This window comes from Emys orbicularis, chromosome 8, assembly GCF_028017835.1.
Source record: "Emys orbicularis isolate rEmyOrb1 chromosome 8, rEmyOrb1.hap1, whole genome shotgun sequence".
Lineage (NCBI taxonomy): Eukaryota > Metazoa > Chordata > Testudines > Emydidae > Emys > Emys orbicularis.
The window spans coordinates 106,829,804-106,848,349 of NC_088690.1; the positions used below are offsets into that span (position 1 = coordinate 106,829,804).

At 46.2% G+C, this 18,546-nt stretch overlaps 1 protein-coding gene across 1 annotated transcript in view; it reads right to left on the reverse strand.

The window, feature by feature from the left end:
* Nucleotides 1-1,305: 1,305 nt before the first annotated feature.
* FLT4 (fms related receptor tyrosine kinase 4) overlaps nucleotides 1,306-18,546 on the reverse strand; it is a 94,141-nt gene continuing 76,900 nt past the window's right edge. Inside the window, exons 15-30 of the mRNA XM_065408974.1 lie at nucleotides 18,411-18,542; nucleotides 17,875-17,981; nucleotides 17,257-17,392; nucleotides 15,274-15,378; nucleotides 11,251-11,364; nucleotides 10,887-10,975; nucleotides 10,390-10,537; nucleotides 9,128-9,222; nucleotides 8,297-8,419; nucleotides 7,591-7,702; nucleotides 7,116-7,215; nucleotides 6,571-6,676; nucleotides 4,550-4,689; nucleotides 3,476-3,596; nucleotides 2,752-2,837; nucleotides 1,306-1,525 (exon numbers count right to left, since the gene is read on the reverse strand). Of these exons, the coding sequence (XP_065265046.1) occupies nucleotides 1,306-1,525; nucleotides 2,752-2,837; nucleotides 3,476-3,596; nucleotides 4,550-4,689; nucleotides 6,571-6,676; nucleotides 7,116-7,215; nucleotides 7,591-7,702; nucleotides 8,297-8,419; nucleotides 9,128-9,222; nucleotides 10,390-10,537; nucleotides 10,887-10,975; nucleotides 11,251-11,364; nucleotides 15,274-15,378; nucleotides 17,257-17,392; nucleotides 17,875-17,981; nucleotides 18,411-18,542 (1,934 nt within the window). The remainder of the gene's footprint in view (nucleotides 1,526-2,751; nucleotides 2,838-3,475; nucleotides 3,597-4,549; nucleotides 4,690-6,570; nucleotides 6,677-7,115; nucleotides 7,216-7,590; nucleotides 7,703-8,296; nucleotides 8,420-9,127; nucleotides 9,223-10,389; nucleotides 10,538-10,886; nucleotides 10,976-11,250; nucleotides 11,365-15,273; nucleotides 15,379-17,256; nucleotides 17,393-17,874; nucleotides 17,982-18,410; nucleotides 18,543-18,546) is intronic.

The window sequence follows — 18,546 nt, forward strand, 5'->3', positions numbered from 1 at the left end:
CTGAAGAGGAGTCTGTCTGAGGTGTGGTCTCCCCTTTGGAGATCCTGCTGGGGCAATGGCTCACTGGCTGCTGAAAGGGGATGCAAATGTATGTGAAGCCAATATAGTCTATCCAAGTTAATAGCACTTACCAGACCCACAATGCAGGGTTCTCTCTTCCACTGCAGTGATGCCAGGAAACAAAGTGATGCAATTAAAAGGACCTTATCTTTGTGCTTTGTATTCTCCATTGTTTGTAAAACCCTTACAGCTCATTGCAAATAAAAATGTCACATCCGACCTCTTTGATCTTTTCCTTTCATCAAACACTGATTTTCCCTCTGTGTTTAGAATCCAGCTGAAATTAACATGACTTTGTTTTGTTTACTTTTTAATTGGAGCAACAAACTGTAGCAGGGCTCTGAGGAGAGGGATGGTTAGTTACCTGCTGCCAGCACAGAGTGTATAAAACTTGACTTTTTCACAGGGTCTACAAAAACAGTGGATATTTCTCTATCTCACTGGGGTGACTTTAGCTATTAGCTGATAACCGTTTCAGGGCTTGTTGCTTAAAATGGCAAAAATTATCATCTGATTAGATATAAAGGCAGGTCTCCATGGCTAGGGATGCTAAAAGCCTGGGGATAATTCACAAAGGAATATTGGTGGGACTGGATGAAGTGGTTTTGAGGGGCCGGGAGTGCTTTCATGCCTAGTGGGTTACACACACATTGGTATGTTTACGGGGAATATCTGAATCCACTGGGATCCTCCCAGCCACCGCTCGGAAACGTCCTGCTCTTGTTGCTGGTACCACTTCGTAAGTCTTCCCTTTGGTTCTGTCTCTCTCCTCAGTGGCTGAAGTCATGAAGACTAAGAGAGTAGAAAAAACAATCCAAGGAAAAACATTTGAGGCTGCACATCAGGAAGAGCCTTGACTCAGACAGATCTATTTATATCTGACCTGAAATGGGGCTTATTGAGTGGAAACCTATCTGAACAGAGGCTGGGTGTGGAGAGGCAGTTGCAGCATTCAGCACAGATGCACACTAACCAGTGGAATTAGTCCGTCTCACCCGTACAAATAAAACAAAACATCCCAATCAATGATGTGCTCTCTCCTGTGCCTGAGTGGATCAGAAGCTGCATCCTGAGTCATCAGTCTGTAATTCCGAGGTGTTCTCGCTCCCTTTCTCCATCTGTTTCGTGGGGATTTCCTGCTGTGGTTTGTTCTAGGTTGGAGGGGAAGCTCCATATGGCAGTGGCAATGCAGCATGAAGGGTGGAAGGTGGTGTCTTGGCATGGTGTCTCCGCAGCCTGTTCCTGTTAATACTGCTCTGAGAAGAAGGACGCATGGACAGCGGAGGGACTGGCCCCCTCTCCGGGTGGGGTGTAGCTGCCATCCTCTGAGTGTTCTGACAGTTCCCCATATTCACTGTTGTAAAAAGTCTGGCCTCCGACCTGGGACTGATACAACGGTCGACACCTGCCTCTCAGGTCCGACTGTTCCACTGCCAACTCTGCATTTCGACTGGGCCCTTTACTGCTGTTAGCAAAGAGAGATGCAGAGAATCAGTTCAGAGCAGTACTGGAGAAACCCAGCACCTCTCAGAGAGGCTTCCCAGCATCAGAAAGAACCCCATTAAAGAGCTGGTAAAGCATGGAGGCAAGGCAGGCATTCAGGGGGACACCCTGCATGCTAACAAACAGCCAATAAGCTAACAGCCAGTGCTCTGATGCCCAGCGCTCTAACATCCGGGGCACCCACCACACTGATATGCGGCACACTCAGGCCCCGGGCCTGAGACTGGGCAGGTGTGCATGTGTTAGAATCTTCCCACACAGGCTGCTCTATGGAAGCTATTTCAACTCAATGACTGAACTAGTCTTTGTGGGGCCCTTATGTCCAGGGGAGGATCCGCAGGTCCCACTCCCTGACCTGCCTCTGGCTCTGCTGCAAAGTAGCCTTTTGCAGCTGCATGATTATTATTACATTGTTTTAGGCTTGCAGCTGGGAACCCCAATCAAGTTTCAGGACCCCATTGTGTCAGGCACTGTGGAGACAAGTAACAATGAAGACAGATCCTGCCCCAGGCAAGTCCAAGTCTAGGTGTCAGACAGGATGCAACAGGTGGCAGAACAAACCAGGTGGGGGAGTGCAGGAGGACAAGGTAACAACAGGAACAGAGTTCAGCAGAAAAGCAGAAATCTCAACTTACCACCTGCCTAACTAACACCACTGGGCAATGATTTGTAGGCATTATGACAGAGGAAAGATGTAAGGAAGGATTTTAATAGACGTGGTGGCTTTATGAAATTTGCTGGGGAGATTTTCCCAGGTGCAGTGAGTGGTGTGGGGAAAAAAGCGTGGAGGTGCCTGAAGGAGAAGTGGACAAGTACTTCCGCGTGCCTTGTTATCTCAACAGAGCCATTACTCCTTTGCCGTATGGAATGTGTTTTGGGCTGTCAACAAGGGGTGGTTTTTATTTAACAACAACTTTCACAGGTCGATGTGCTGAGGTATTTTACCACTTGTTAAAAGTTTACACGTTTCACTCAGCTGACAGCCCAACTTCACCATGCAAAAGCCATAAGACCAATCAAGCCCTTTATTGCAGAGGGCTCTAGGAATGCTGCCTCCAGTAGCAGATTCTGTGGGTAGGCAGCTGCAGATACTTCAGTGATCTCAGTGCATTTTTGCCTCAGGGTGCCTCACAGCAAGCACTGCTGTGGACAACAAGAGTGGTTCACAGGAGCGAGTTAAGGAGGTACCTGAATCCACCTTCTTTTCTGTGTCTGTTTTCTATCCTCTCAAATTCCTCTGATGCCAGGACCATCCCACTGTCCGTTTGATTGTCCTGGGAGGAAACAAGGAAGCAACATGCATTATGAGTACCATCCCTGTCAAGAGATCCATTCACTCATCAAGCGCAGACTCAGTCCTTCATTAAATCAAATACAGGAGGTAGCTGGGAAGAGTGAGAAAGTAGCCCTGAGGGGATCGTGGGACAATTTTATCTGTAAGTGCCATAGTTTCACTGGGGCCCACTTTTCCAATGTAGCCTCCTAAAAATGGCATGTGCAAATGCAGAGTTTGCGTGTGGCTGCCTGGGGAGCATTCCCAGGTGTTATACAATGCAGACCAGGGATTGTTAAAGTCTGGCACAAGGTTATTAGCATATGACTGGTCCTGTCATGGATTTCAGTGTGCTTGATCTACTGGCCTTGTTCTTACAAACCTGGGAAGGGTGAAGAGCCGAATCCTCTCTGGACCTTGCTGGCAGATCTAATTTACTTGTTCAACACTCAGCTCATACAGTGATCGGCGCTATAGAAAATCCTTACATGACAGATAGATGAGTGTGCATGGGACGGGATGAGATCGTGTTGGGATGGACAGATAGAGAACCGTCCTTCCTCCATCACCAGTAAATGGGCCAGAAAACAAACAACCCCCTCATCCCTCCCTGCCCATCTCCACCCAGACTCTACTCACCGGGTGTGTTTTATACATTGTGTGTGTCATGGGAAACTCTTCAAATGTCTTTATTCTGGATGGACACCTTATCTGATTTCCTCCAGTCAAACAACCGGGGAATGACACACAGTTATAGTATCTGGCGAGAGAAGCATACAGCACACAGTAAACTGAATAAGCCAAATATCTGGATCGGTGCTCCACAACAGGTCACTTGCCCTATGCTACCCTCTCAATACAGAGCTTACTCTGGGGAGCAGGCAACCACAATGGGGCATTTAAGGGGGCTGGAGGGATTCATACACCTCAAGACTGCGGTGCTGTGAGGTAGCCTCCCGTTCTTACACTCGTGGAGTGGAATATTGTGTTCCCTGTCCCTCCTGCAGCAGAAAGCACACTTTAGTGAGGGTGGCAGCAAGGCAGACTTTCCAATTTAGCCCCAGTCCACCAAAGGTTTCCACCTACCCAAACAGAGGAGCTGTTCACCTGAGCAGGGGTAGGGTTACAGTGCTTAGCAGCAGGGGTAGCTGCTGATGTATTGCTGTAGGGGACAAGGTGAGAGGGACAGAGCCAGTTACACTGAACGGAGACATGATGAAAGCCTCAACACGCAGATGTCCTCATGTCCCAACATTAGATTGTGGAACGGCCTCCCAAAGAAAGAGGCGCAGGCCTGTCACTTGCATCATTTAGAAAGGGACAAGATAAAGCACAGCTGGGATCAACCTGCATTGGAAGAGAGAGAGACTGGACAGTCTAACAGGTCTCTTCCCTTGCTAATGCACAGGACCCTGAAATCTATAGCCATGGTCTTTGAAGTGTGACTACTTTGTTAGTGTAGCTGGAGGTGGGTGGAGGAGGCAGGTCGTCTGCTCAGACATCAAGGTCTCTCCCCAGTCACTGAAGAGAACATGAACAAAACCCAGATGCAAGACCTCTAAGTGTTGGAGTCAGTTCTGCTTAGAATGTGACCTCCCAACCTAGCACTACTGGGGTCTTAGCACTTCCAAAGGGCATCCTTAGAAGTCTGGATCCCTGCTTGGCTCTCTCTTTTCCTCTCACAGTGTTTCCCAGAGGACAACAGGGACTCACCTTGCTGCTAAGCTGTGGCAGCGTAGCCTCATGTCAAATTCCTCTTCATCAGAGTTCTGCTGGGCAGAGGAAGGCACTTGGGAGAAGCCGTCATCTTCGGAGCTCTGAGAGTCATTCAGTGGGATGTAATCCTTCCCCTCCTGAAGGGAAGGAAAGCGAATGTGCTTACAGAGAGAAGAGGACTCTGCAAACAGGAGAGAACTTTGTACATAGACACCCTCAATAATGGGAGGGAGTGTTCCCATTGTATGCAGTGTTCTTGTAGCCGTGTTGGTCCCAGGATATTAGAAAGACAAGGTGGATGAGGTAATCTCGTATATGGGACCAACTTCTGTTGGTGAGAGAGACAAGCTCTGTGTAAGCTCAAAAGAACAGAAGCTGGTCCAATAAAATATATTACCACACCCACTTTGTTTCTCTAATATCCTGGGACCAACACGGCTACAACTACACTGCATAAAATGGAAATATTACTTCCCATGATTACTTCACCCACCTTGTCTCTCTATTCCCATTTTAGGTCTTTTGCTTTTCTGGAACACAACAACCCCCTGGAGATTTCCATGTCCTTTGAGTACAGTGAGTTAAGTGTCTGTGTGCATACAGGTGTGTACAGTGTGTGCTGATGTGTACGTATGGGGGGAATAGGGAAATAATAGGTGAACTCTAATTCCATAGCTTGATAATGCATACAGTTCCTTAGGCTTTCCTCTTCTTGAGGTGTTTATAACAGGTATGTACGGTACTTGTTCTGCTGACCTCCATCCCTAGGCTCTCTGTTAGCCACTTAACTGCCTTTGGGCCGTCCTGTATGTACAATACAGAATAAACACTACATCAGGCGCTGCCTTGGGTATAGTAGTTCCCTCTAACCGACTTATCAACTACTGAGCAGCACCTGCAGTGTGTTGCACGTCACACACCTGTTATGTGATGTACCAACGAAATGTCAGTGTTCCAAAGGCACACAGCTGCAGACAAGACAGGTCTGCATTTATAAAATGGTTAATTTTTGTTTATAATTGAGAAGGTTAGTCATATTTAAGCATCCAGCTATCTTCAGCTAAAATAGTGTGCAAAGGAGAAATTAAAACCACAGTGGCATGCTCACACCAGATAAAAGTGCTGATAAGCTACTGTGTAGTAACAGTTAGTAATACGTTAAGGTAAATCTGTATGGCACTGTTTGCATGTGTTTGTGTAAAAGAATAACTATTTCATTCAAATGTCCACGAAACTCAGATCCGAAGAGTTTCAAGAATTCCTGGTGTTTGTTAATTGTGCCTGACAGAGGCAGGAGCCTGCCAGGAGTTTGAATCAGTTTAAAAATGAACAAGTCATAATTTACAGATAAGGATAAAAATATTAAAAAGACAACCGAGAAATAATGAAAAGGATCTGTCCAATAGCTAGACCAGGGGTCGGCAACCTTTCAGAAGTGGTGTGCCGAGTCTTCATTTATTCACTCTAATTTAAGGTTTCATGAGCCAGTAATACATTTTAACGTTTTTAGAAGGTCTCTTTCTATAAGTCTAAAATATATAACTAAGCTATTTTTGTATGTAAAGTAAATAAGGTTTTTTAAATGTTTAAGAAGCTTCATTTAAAATTAAATTAAAATGCAGAGCCCCCTGGACTGGTGGCCAGGACCCGGGCAGTGTGAGTGCCACTGAAAATCAGCTCGCGTGCCGCCTTTGGCACGCATGCCATTGGTTGCCTACCCCTGAGCTAGACAATAGTGATATGTTTGATACTGTGAAGTATACATTTTACAAAGTGAAACTTACACTAATTTATACCAGCCAACATATATATTGTATCTCCAATGGTGGAACGCTGATTTGCACCAATGTAGGCTCTGACCCCTGTGCCTGCACACACATGCACAAACACAAACGGAGTCAGATGTGGGCATAGCTGGCCAGCAGGATGGCCAGCAATGAAAGGAAGAACAAGCTGTTTGAAGAAAACTGACCCAGCGCAGTTTGGTGCTGGATTATGACAGTGCATGAAAACCTCACCTGCTGGACATTTTCCTGAAGAAGGTCCCCCAGGATCTCCACCAGGTCTGAGAAAGTCGGTCTCTCCTTGGGGTCCCCATGCCAGCAGCTCAGCATTATACGATAACTGCCAAGAGGAAACAACACGCACTGTTCATTAAGTTCATCCTTCTTGTTCAAGCTGCAACTCCCAATTGAACACAAGGACTACTGTGACACCCCTGTGATGGAGGGGAATGTGATCCCCCATGTCACCACCTGGCCTCCTACAGCACCATCCCAGTTTGGTTACCCTGTACAGAAGGAAGTTTAAAGTTGAATTATTTTAAATAGCTCTGAAACATCCCTCTAGTTCTTGTGATTATTCTTATTTGTTTCAGGCTCCTTCCGGGAGACTTGGTAGCAGGCTAAAGAGTGGTTGGGCCTGCCCACCACACACTGGTTGAAAGAGAGAGTCTATCCATCCTGCCTGGGGGACTTTCCCCTGGCCTCCTTGGCCCCATGTTTTCTTGTGTTTTCTATAGTATTTCCTTGGCGGGGGTTCAGGTCTGAAATCTCCAACTCACATTTCTGCAGTTGCGTATTCTGGAGCTCTCATCCTGGTACCATCTTTCAGTCTCTGGCAGAACTCCTCATTGATCTGCACACCAGGGTAGGGTGAGGCACCTAGGAGAAAAATCCAAAGGTGGTCCAGGGGTTGGAAAATGAAGTCCATAGGACAACAATCAAACTTTCTCCTCATTCTACCTTTCCTCTCAAACCAAACTGAGAGATGCAGTCACTATTCTGTTCCACTCCCATTCATGAAATGGATCTTTCTTCTGAGCCAGAAACCCTCACATTAGGAGGAGGCTGTCTCCAGATCTCTAGTCCTGCCTACCACCTTTATCTTGCACTGGGAGGAAGTGATCACCAGAATGCCCCACATTGGGAGGAGGTGTCATTTTCTTCCCACTTCTCCCTCAGACATACTGCAGAAGAGAACATTCGTCCTGCACAGCAAAGCATGGTGACATCATCATCATGACCACTACCACTTACCTAGTGAAAATATCTCCCAGAGGAGGACTCCAAAGGACCAGACATCACTCTGGGTGGTGTAGACCTTGTCAAAGATGCTTTCTGGAGCCATCCACTTCAGAGGAAGGCGAGCCTGTGGGACAGAAGCATGCTGTTGAAATTCAGTCACCATCACAGCCTGGAACAAGGCAATGGATACCAACAGGAAAGCAAAGCCAGGCATCCTGCAACTGCTCTTCCCTGGCCAATTTTATAGACAGATGAAGATGTAAATGTGCAGTCAGGCAGTTCTTCAGTCAAAAGTAGGGAAACATTGAGGTCTGGTAGATATAGAAGGGGGTTAGGGATAAACAGGCAGGGAAGAGAGGAGGAATAAGGAAAGTTAAGAAGCTAAGAAAGGAGAGAAACGGGTGGACTGATGGGCAGGAGGGAGAAGGATTGATGTCTGGGAAAGGAAGAGAGATGTACACAGATCTGCCATGCTCTGTTTAGAGCTCATTAGTGATTATAGCAGTATATGCACACTCCAGATAAGTAAATATCACATTCCTGGCTAAACCCAGCGAGGGGTTACAGTCTAAATGTTCTCCTGTCACAGATGGTGTTAGACCACTCGCTCTTTCCTGTTTCCCTGGTCTTTCCCTGCATACACCAGCCAAAGGATTGTTTTTATACTTCCAGTCCCAGTCCTAATCCAGATGTGAGTTAGCTGAGATTCTATACTCACACTGCCCTTCCTGACATAGTCAGGATCTTTGTAGATGTCTCGGGCCAGTCCAAAGTCACAGATCTTCACCACATTGTTCTCTGACAGCAAGATGTTCCGAGCTGCCAGATCTCTGTGGATACACTAAGGGGAAAAACAATGGCAAAATCACAAAGAGTGGGACTAGTGGGGAATCAGAAGGGGTAGAGAAGGAAACTGAAGTGCCTCTCATTCAGTTCCCTCGTAGCAATTAAAATAGGAACCCAGCACTTAGGTGCACTAGCCTTCCACCTCTGGAGACCTGGGGTCAAATCCCATTAGCTCACAAAGAATAAATAACAACCACACAAATAACTGCCTCACAGAGTGTTGGGTGCTGGAAACAGAATAAAAACAAACAGAATAAAACGAGTCACATTTTGCTTCCTTATGGGAGCCGGTACCTTTTTTTTATTCTTTTGAAAGAGGCTGAAGTTAAAAATCAAAAGGAAAGTTGGTGTTGTGGCTAAGGGCCTGCACTGGGACTCAGGAGATCTGAGTTCTATTTGCACCTCTGCCTCAGACATTTTGAGACCTAGTGGCTCAATCTCACTGTGTTTCAGTTGCCCATCTGTAACAAGGGAACTAAGAATAGGTTCCTACCTCCCAGGGGTGTTCGGTGGATAAATTGATATCCCCCCCACCCACCTCATTGCCTTTTTACAGATGGGGAACTGAGACACAGAGATTAAGTATATGTGTACGTATACATAATACGCACACCTACATATGAGGCATTCAGTAACTATGATGGTGGGCACCATGTAAGGTCATTCATAGACAGACAGATGTAAAATAGTAAGGCAAGCTCACCTTTCTAGATGCCAGGAACTCCATTCCACGTGCCACCTGGAAGCTATAGCAGATTAGATCTTCCATAGTCAATGGACTTTGCCACAAATCATCCACTGTCCAGAGAGGAAAGAAAAATTGTTATCTCACCTAGCTAGTGGAATTTACCCTCCCCCGCCCGCAGCCTACCTCCACAACTGCTGGACCAGGTCAGCATCGAGGCAAACTACAGGGATGTTTAATGAAGCCTGTTTCCTAAAAGTACCAGATCCACCGTAGAGTTTCCCTGTGACCATTGCAGGTGATAAAATATTCAATCAAGGCACCTGTGCAAGTTTGAGGAAGAAAATTCCTGCAGCTAATGCTCTTCAATTAGGACAGTCACAGAGAAATCCCAGACCTACGGAATCTGTGCCAATTGCAGAACCAGGCAAGTAGAGGATGCTTCCAGATGAACCATATTCACCACTATTAATATTTATTATTTATATTGTGGTAGAGACTAAAGGCCCTAAGGTATCAGTGCCCATTACCCTAGATACTACACACGTACAGAGTGAGAAGCTGGTCCTGGACCCAGAGAATTTACAGTCTAAGTTTATTACAAGAGACAAGAGATGGATGGGGGGAACCACAAGGCAACAGCGAAGTGATTAGATTAATTAATAGTCTTCCTCAGCATCAGAGGGGAAGAGGTTCCCTCTTTCCTCCCTCAGGGATCTCTCTTTATCTGTCCTCACGTAAAGAGGAAGATGCATGTCCTACATCACACGGGAAGAGAAACTCACTGTGTAGCCCCACTAGTCTTCCATGTGACTTAGTCAACCCATCTGGAAAACTGAATAAAACATCTAGTCAGGAGACCAGGGTTCTACCCCCACCTGCGCCAAAAACTTGCGCTGTGCCCTAAGGCAAGGCATTTAACCAGTCTGTGTCTCGGTTCCCCCATCTGTAAAATGGGGTGATACTTACCTGCTTCTGTGAAGCTTTTTGAGGCTCCAGACTAAAAACTCTTTGTAAGAGCGAAGATCTGTTATAAACTGCTAGTGTTCTCCATAGACAGTATTAATCTTTATCATACTGGCTTATGTAACCTAGGATCACGTAATATCACATGATTCCAACTAATGCAAGACAATTTGACAAATAGCCTATTTGTCCCGGTGAGTCAGAGTTCCCTACTGTACATTGTCAGATGCCCTAATTATTCAATGTTAATTAAGTTTGGCACTAGTTTAACGGGATGAAGTGAGGAGCTGCTGGTGAAAACTGGGGCTCATTACCTTCCTGTATAGGCTGTGCTGTCTGGCTCTTGTTCATCAGAAGCCTGTTGAAGATTGCGCTGTCGCTGGTACCAGAGCGACTCCTTCTGTCTGCTCTCACTGCTTCTACTAAGGACCGGACCTGGATGCGCAGTCTGGGTGATTTCTCCTGGGAAGCAGGCCACGCCCAAAAGGTAATCATGGGACACATCGTCTAACCATTGCAGCAGTAATTCAGTTGACACATTTATTGTATCCTAGGTTTCTGAACTCTGGTCCACCAATGGAGCCCAATCCTGGCCTAGAAGCACCAATCTCCCATTGGACAGAAAGAAATTTACTCTCTGCATTCACACATCAAACACACTGTTACATGGAACTGACACATTTCTAGGCACATGATGTCTTTGTATCTTATTGTCAGAGGTAAGCTCATTCCAAGCCAGAGATATTCTTCTTCGTTCACTAATCATGGGAAAGGCCCTTAAAGATGACACAAGATGAAGGAGGCTACATACCCTGTAAGGACTGAATCCTTCCCGTTTGGTCCGCAGGTAGTTGGAGAGGTTTCCATATTTACAGAACTCAACAATAACCATGAGTGGGCCTGGAAGAGAAGAAACAAAGGAGTTCCTAGAGCAGAGTTAAGGACATGGGGCTAAAATCTGTCTTGATGTACACAACATGCAATCCCATTGTGCTCAGTACATACACACACACACATAAATACAAACAGTTGCATCTTTACGCTAACATACACCTACACAGTCACACACACAACAGAGGAAATGGCAGAGTGAGGCAGAGGGAATGATGCCCAGCATGGAGATGAAAGAGCTTTCCACTTCACGGCCAGCTGCCTTGGTGGTCTTGGATATTTACCATTGGGCTTAGTGCAGGCACCCAGCAGGTTAACGACATTGAGGTGATTTCCAATGTGAATGAGGATCTTCAGCTCCGACATCAGTGCCTTGTGCTCACTTGCAGTAGCTCCCTCTGGAAACAAATAAACCGAATTATGGTTCCCCCTTAATTACAGCCCCTTCCTCCTCCCTTCTTTTTACTGAGGCTTTATCCCCAATAGCCTCCAAACCATGGCAGCATGATCCATAACTGAGTTAAAACAGTTCTTGTCAACATGGTTATGGCACTAGTATAGATATGGCTTTAGGACTTTTGAATATTAGCTTATAAAGTGATAACCCCAGCCCTGCAGAATCACTGTTTGAAGGCAAGGTGGGTTGGACTATTAATGTAGAGCACTGAAGTAAAAGCGAACACAGGTTGGGCCTGACACACTTAGGCCAGAGGTAGTTGGAAGTGGTTTATATCCATGGATAAATGACCACACAAGGGTTATAGACACAAAGGCAGATGGACCCAGACATAGACACACACACACTTGTAACTTGGCCTTTTGACTTCTTGAGCTGATGTGATGAGCCACAAACCCATTTCTGGGAAACAAAAGGAATTTGGGGTTTTCGGATCCTGACTGAAGATAGGAACGTACAGGTTCAGAGTCCCCAGCTCGATTTTAACCCAGAAGTTCATTTTCTAGTCCATTTACTATTCTAAACACCCAAAGGTACTCTTTGAACAGCTCATTCTACATGGCATTTTCCCCAGAGAACACGAACAGCATCAGGCATTGTGTCTTGGTAGTAATTTAGGCAGCGAGATACTTTGTTATTGCTCCATGACTCAATTTCACTCACAATTTGTATCCTCCTTTATCATGAGTATTTTCTCTGCTACGTTCCTCCATCCTAATCTCACCACCTCTGGGATTTGCAATTTTTGGCTGCTTCACTGTGGAGATTTTCCTAACTTGTGTGGAAGGAGCTCCTTCTTAAACAAAATCTGCCAGGCCTCAAAGTCAGAAAACAACAGCACCTAAAGGGGATCTGCAAAACTTGTGGAAAAAGGTAGTCACAAACAGCCACGTTTTCAAACAGGCTTCTGAAATTGTTCCCACAGATTTTACATGTGCATCCATATGCACAAATGAGCACTGAGATGAACAGTTACTTGTAGGGCTGTCGATTAATCGCAGTTAACTCATGCAATTAACTCAAAAAATTAATCGCAATTAAAAAAATTAATCACAATTAATTGCACTGTTAAATAGAATACCAATTGAAATTTATTTCATATTTTTGGATGTTTTTCTACATTTTCAAATATATTGATTTCAATTACAACACAGAATACAAAGTGCTCAGTACTCACTTTATATTATTTTTTATTACAAATATTTGCACTATAAAAATAATAAACAAAATAAATAGTATTTTTCAATTCACCTCATACAAGTACTGCAGTGCAACTTCTTTACGTGAAAGTGTAATTCACAAATGTAGATTTTTTTGTTACATAACTGCACTCAAAAACAAAACAATGTAAAACTTTAGAGCCTACAAGTCCACTCAGTCCTACTTCTTGTTCAGCCAATCACTAAGACAAACAAGTTTGTTTACATTTACGGGAGATACTGCTGCCTGCTTCTTATTTACAATGTCACCTGAAATTAAGAACAGGCGTTCGCATGGCACTTTTGTAGCTGGTGTTGCAAGGTATTTACATGCCAGATATGCTAAACATTCGTATGCCCCTTCATGCTTCGGCCACCATTCCAGAGGACATGCTTCCATGCTGATGATGCTCGTTAAAAAAATAATGCATTAATTAAATTTGTGACTGAACTCCTTGGGGGAGAATTGTATGTCTCCTGTTCTGTTTTACCTGCATTCTGCCATATATTTCCTGTTACAGCAGTATCGGATGATGACCCAGCACATGTTCGTTTTAAGAACACTTTCAAAGCAGATTTGACAAAATGCAAAGAAGGTACCAATGTGAGATTTCTAAAAATAGCTACAGCACTTGACCCAAAGTTTGAGAACCTGAAGTGCCATCCAAAATCTGAGAGGGACGAGGTGTGGAGCAGGCTTTCAGAAGTCTTAAAAGAGCAAAACTCCGATGGGGAAACTACAGAACCTGAACCACCAAAAAAGAAAATCAACCTTCTGCTAGTGGCATCTGACTCAGATGATGAAAATGAACATGTGTCGGTCCGCACTGTTTTGGATTGTTATCGAGCAGAACCCGTCAGCAGCATGGACGCATGTCCCCTGGAATGGTGATTGAAGCATGAAGGAACATATGAATCTTTAGCGCATCTGGCACGTAAATATCTTGCGACGTCGGCTACAACAGTGCCATGCGAATGCCTGTTCTCGCTTTCAGGTGACATTATAAACAAGAAGCGGGCAGCATTATCTCCTGCAAATTGTAACCAAATTTGTTTGTCTGAGCGATTGGCTGAAGTAGGACTGACTAGAGTTGTAGGCTTTAAAGCTTTACACTGTTTTATTTTTGAATGCAGTAATTTTTTTGTACATAATTCTACATTTGTAAGTTCAACTTTAATGACAAAGAGATTGCACTACAGTACTTGTATTAGGTGAATTGAATAATAATATTTCTTTTGTTTTTTACAATGCAAATATTTGTAATCAAAAATAAATATAAAGTGAGCACTGTACACTTTGTATTCAGTGTTGTAATTGAAATCAGTATATCTGAAAATGTAGAAAACATCCAAAAATATTTAAATAAATGGTATTTTATTATTGTTTAAAAGCACGATTAATCATGTGATTAATCGTGATTAATTTTTTTAATCGCTTGACAGCTCTAGTTACTTGGTTTCCACATGCAAATAGTCCTCTCTATGTGCTTTCCTCTTTTGCTTACATGTCAGGAAGTTGCATATATGCCTGGTAACCAATATGTGCAAACAAAAGTGATTTTTTTTATCCAAATGGGCAACATGCAGAATAGGAGGGTGCCATTTTAGAGGCCTGCTTGAAAACGTGGCCACATAAGTTTAAGATCTCAAATCTGTAGCATGCAATCTTACTCCAGCTCTGAAACTGGCCCTAAGGCAGGTTCAACACTCCTGACTTCAACAGAGTTGTGATCTGAATGTGGCCCTTAAACATGAATTACAATCACATTTGAAAAGCAAATGATTTGAAAAGCAGCTCCTCCTATACTGCCCAGCCGAGAGTGGGGTTCAGGATTCTGTATCTCTCCTTTAAGAGTCACTGATATCACCCAAGCTCTTGAAATGAAGCAGGAAAGGAGTGTTTTCCTGCTCTATGCACAGCTTCTTAGGTGTCTAATATTGGCGTTAACTCCACCAGAACCCTGAACTTGAGTCTTGGCAGCTATATGAAAGAACCGATTTTTAAATATTTTGATTCCCAATGTTATTGTACTTTGTGTCAGACGTGCAGTGATCTAGTAACTATGTTACCAATTTGGGACCTTAAACAGTTCTACACAATTAGGGTCAGGTTTTCAAAAGTATGTAGGTGCCTAAAGATGCAGATGGGTGCCTGGTGGGATTTTCAAAAGTGCTTAAGCAGGTCAGGTGCGGCAGAACCAGAGTTGATTCCAATAGGAGTGAGGTGCCTGACCTTCCTGGGCACTTTTGAAAATCCTGTTAGGCACCTAAATACCTTTGAAAACCTGGCTCTTTGTCTTTCCTTCCCCTGTCTGCTCTGCCAGGCTCCTTCCAATGGACCTGCATGGGGACAGGACATCACTTATCAGAGGTCAACAGGGTCAAAGGCCATGGAGCTAAACGTTAAAAAGGAAGGTTGTTCCTTTAGGGCATAATCCAACCCCCATTCACCTCACAAGGGCTGGATCGGGCCCTTGGACTCTTTAACGCCATGAGCACAGGTATGCGCTCTAGCGATGACAAGGGATTAGTTTAAATCACTCAAGATGTTTCTGTGAAAGACAGATATTAACCAGATGGACGTTCCCAGGCAGATGACTCATCCCCTGATGTCCACAAAAGCCATTCATCCTGCCTCCCCATCTTCGTACCTTTCAGCATTTTAACTGCCACAGTTTCACAGCTGTTACTCTTATTAATCCCGAAGGCAGAGGCTTCCACCACCTTCCCGAAAGCGCCATGGCCCAGGACTTTACCTGCCAAGGAGGGAAACACAGGGTAAAAGGGAGCGTCATGGAGAACTGGTGCGGGGCCTGGGGAATGGGACAAAAACAAAACAGGAAACGGCGAGAAGGAGAAAAGGAGTGACAAAGGAAGAGGAAGAAGTGCAGTGTGCGCCCTTCCCAGGTGGCTGCCTGCTCAGACGGTTATAATGAGAGAAAGGACAAGGGGGGGAACTGAGACAGACCCAGCATTGACAAAGTAGAGGAAGGAAACAGCTTGCGGAGGTGAGGTGCCATTTGTTGCCCTGGAGCGGAGTGCGTGGGAAAGGTGTGCGTGACACCTTGGAGCAGAATGGCCAGGGCTGATGTCATTATTCCGGTCCTTGGCGTTCTCATGCACAGCACTCCGTGTAACCCTTTGTAGGCTACATAAGGAGTGGAGTGGTGGTGTGTGTGTGTGTGTGTGTGTGTGTGTGTGTGTGTGTGTGTGTGTGTGTGTGTGTGTGTGTGTGTGTGTGTGTGTGTGTGTGTGTGTCTCAGGGTGGTGGAGGCATTCCTAGGGCTGGTTTTTAAACCGGAGCGCTGATGTGCCCTCAGGCTGGCACAGCTCTGCCCATGCAGCTGCATGTTCCCTCAGGACAGCTGAAAGGAGATGCATGCCCCGGACAAGCCAGAAGCCCCAGGCTTGAAGTGCATTGGCTGCTCTTCTGTTAGCCCTTCTGAGTTGCAAGCCATGTCCAACAGAGGGGTACTCCTGAGTGGGAGATGGACCCTAGCGATGGGGTGGCAGAGTTATGAGCAACGTGGTTTCCCTGGATCAAGGTGATGAATGGAGTGAAGGAGTGTGATCAATTCCAGACCAGGAAGTCTTTCATAAAGCAACCACCACATCAGACAGGACACGAATAGTAACACAGCTCTGCGATAGTAAACTCCCTCCCTGGGTCCCAAATACTAATCAGCTCTTAATCACACCCCTGCCTGGTACATTAGTATTATTATACCTATTTTACAGAAGGAGACACAAAGAGATTAAGGGCCAGGTTCTCATACCCGTGCTCCTGCACAATAGCACCTTACTCCACAAGTAGCCACACTGAAATCAATGGGGCTACTAGTCCAGTAAGATAATACACAGGGTGAGTTGGGGTTGCAAATCTGGCCCCAAGTGACTAGCCAAAGGTCACAGAGTGGGGTTAGAACCCAGGCATCCTGACTGTAATGGCAAAATGACATTCCTGACCTATGCAGTGTTGTTGTAGCCACGTGGGTCCCAGGATACTAGAGGGACAAGGTGGGTGAGGTAATATCTTTTATTGGACCAACTTCTGACCCTAGCTGAAAGATGGAGCACTGGGAGACTCAGCAGCGTTGGTGGTGGCCTTCCAAAGTGTTACCAGAGCCATCACTGGGGAATGATTTCATACGAGTTGTCCAAGCTCCTCCTCCTCCTAACTCATCACCCAGTGTGGACAGGAGCAGGGCCTCACAGGGAGAGCTACATAGCTCTGAAAGCTTTCACACTGAGATACAGGAGCTCCCAGAGAGAGGACACCAAATATTGTTCACAGAGAGAGAGCAGGGTTCTACAAGGGCCTGGATTTGGGGACCTGGCCACGACAAAAGAGTGACTCCTGAATCCCAGTAAAACAGGGGCCACAGAAAGCAAGGGAATACAATCCAGAAATCCACAGTAGGTCCCAGGATGGTGGCCGAGGAGAGACAAAGAAATCTGCCAAGCATAGCTGAGCCAGGAAACATTTGAAGGTAGAAGGCGGTGGTCCTGAAGCCAAGGAAGTAGTGGACACAGAGAAGGAGAGAGCGAGAAAGCTGGAACCCAACCATCAGATGCAGCCAAGAGGCTCGCATAGCAAGGCCCTGCCTGTCCTGTGGCCAGCAAAGAGCTCTCACCTAGCCGGAGTCGCTCCCGTGGGAATTCCCACTTGCTGGAATCATAGGGCAGGTATTCGCACTGCTCCTCCAAGGGAACCTCTCCGGGGTCCATGATGATGGACAGGTAACCGGTTTTGATGTCAGCGTGGGCAGGCTGCAGGAATCAGCAAAGAGGGGGTGTGACTAGGCAGTTCAGCACTAGTTCCAGTGGGGAGACGCTTACATGGCTCCGGTTCTGTCCTACCCCCTTGTGCTGTGACCTGACTCCCTTGTTTTCTGGCACCACAGAGTAGGTTTAATCATTCTGAACGGGGGCTTTGGGGCTCCCCCCCGTTTTCCCTCACCCCCTTTGTTCTGGGTCCTCTTCTCCAATGCCAAACACCATTCTGCCTCCTTCTTTGTGGCTGCTGTGAGCCCTGTACTTGGAAGGGAGCCAGTCCAGAGCACCATTCAGTGATCGTCCTGCCAGCAATGCTAGAACTAGGGACACGCTGCAGTGGCTTTGAGGATCACCTTTGCAGCTACACCTCCCACCCGGAGAAGCAAGAGCCGTGTGAACTCACATCTCCATCTCCCCTCTGCTCTCCACCCTCCCTCCCTGGTGCCACACTGCGGGGGCAAAAGCAGGCAACCTACCCTTTTGATGTTGCAGAAGATGAGGATGAGGAGGATCCAGAAGAAGACAGCGATGACCCCGGTCCCAATGAGGATCACGATCTCCACGTTGGTCCGGTCATCGGAGGCTGCAGAACAGGAAGGGAAATTGCCGAGTCAGAGAGATGCTCCTTCTCCACCTCCTGTTCCAGCCTGCCCCATCCTCATCATGCACCCCAGAGTGTACTGTGAGGCAGGTGTTGGAGAAGGTGCGTCTGTGCCTTCCCTCTCGCACAGGGCTGAGCACAGGAGAGTAACAGACACTGTTATGAGAGCCCTGTTCCCTCTCTGGGAGGAGGGCTGCGCTGCCCTGCGGGTATCCAAGCTTGGCCTAGAGCTGCCCTTGGACTCCTCATCCTGGCACCTTCACTCCAGCAAGATGGAGGGGCCTTCACTCACATCTCCGCATCGGCTGTCTCAGAGCACACAGAAGCAGAGAGGGGCCTTGCTTCTCCTGCTTTGTCTGCACGCCCAGAGTCTGAGGGGATTGTTCCCTGGGCTTGGGATGCTGGCGGTACCTTCCACAGAGACGCTGGCTGAGGAGTTCACGCAGCCCTTGGCGTTGCAGACACTGCACAGGTAGAGCCCAGCATCCTCTTCTCTGACCCTCTGGATGCTCAGTCTCTGGTTCGAATCCGCCAGGTCAATCCCTGA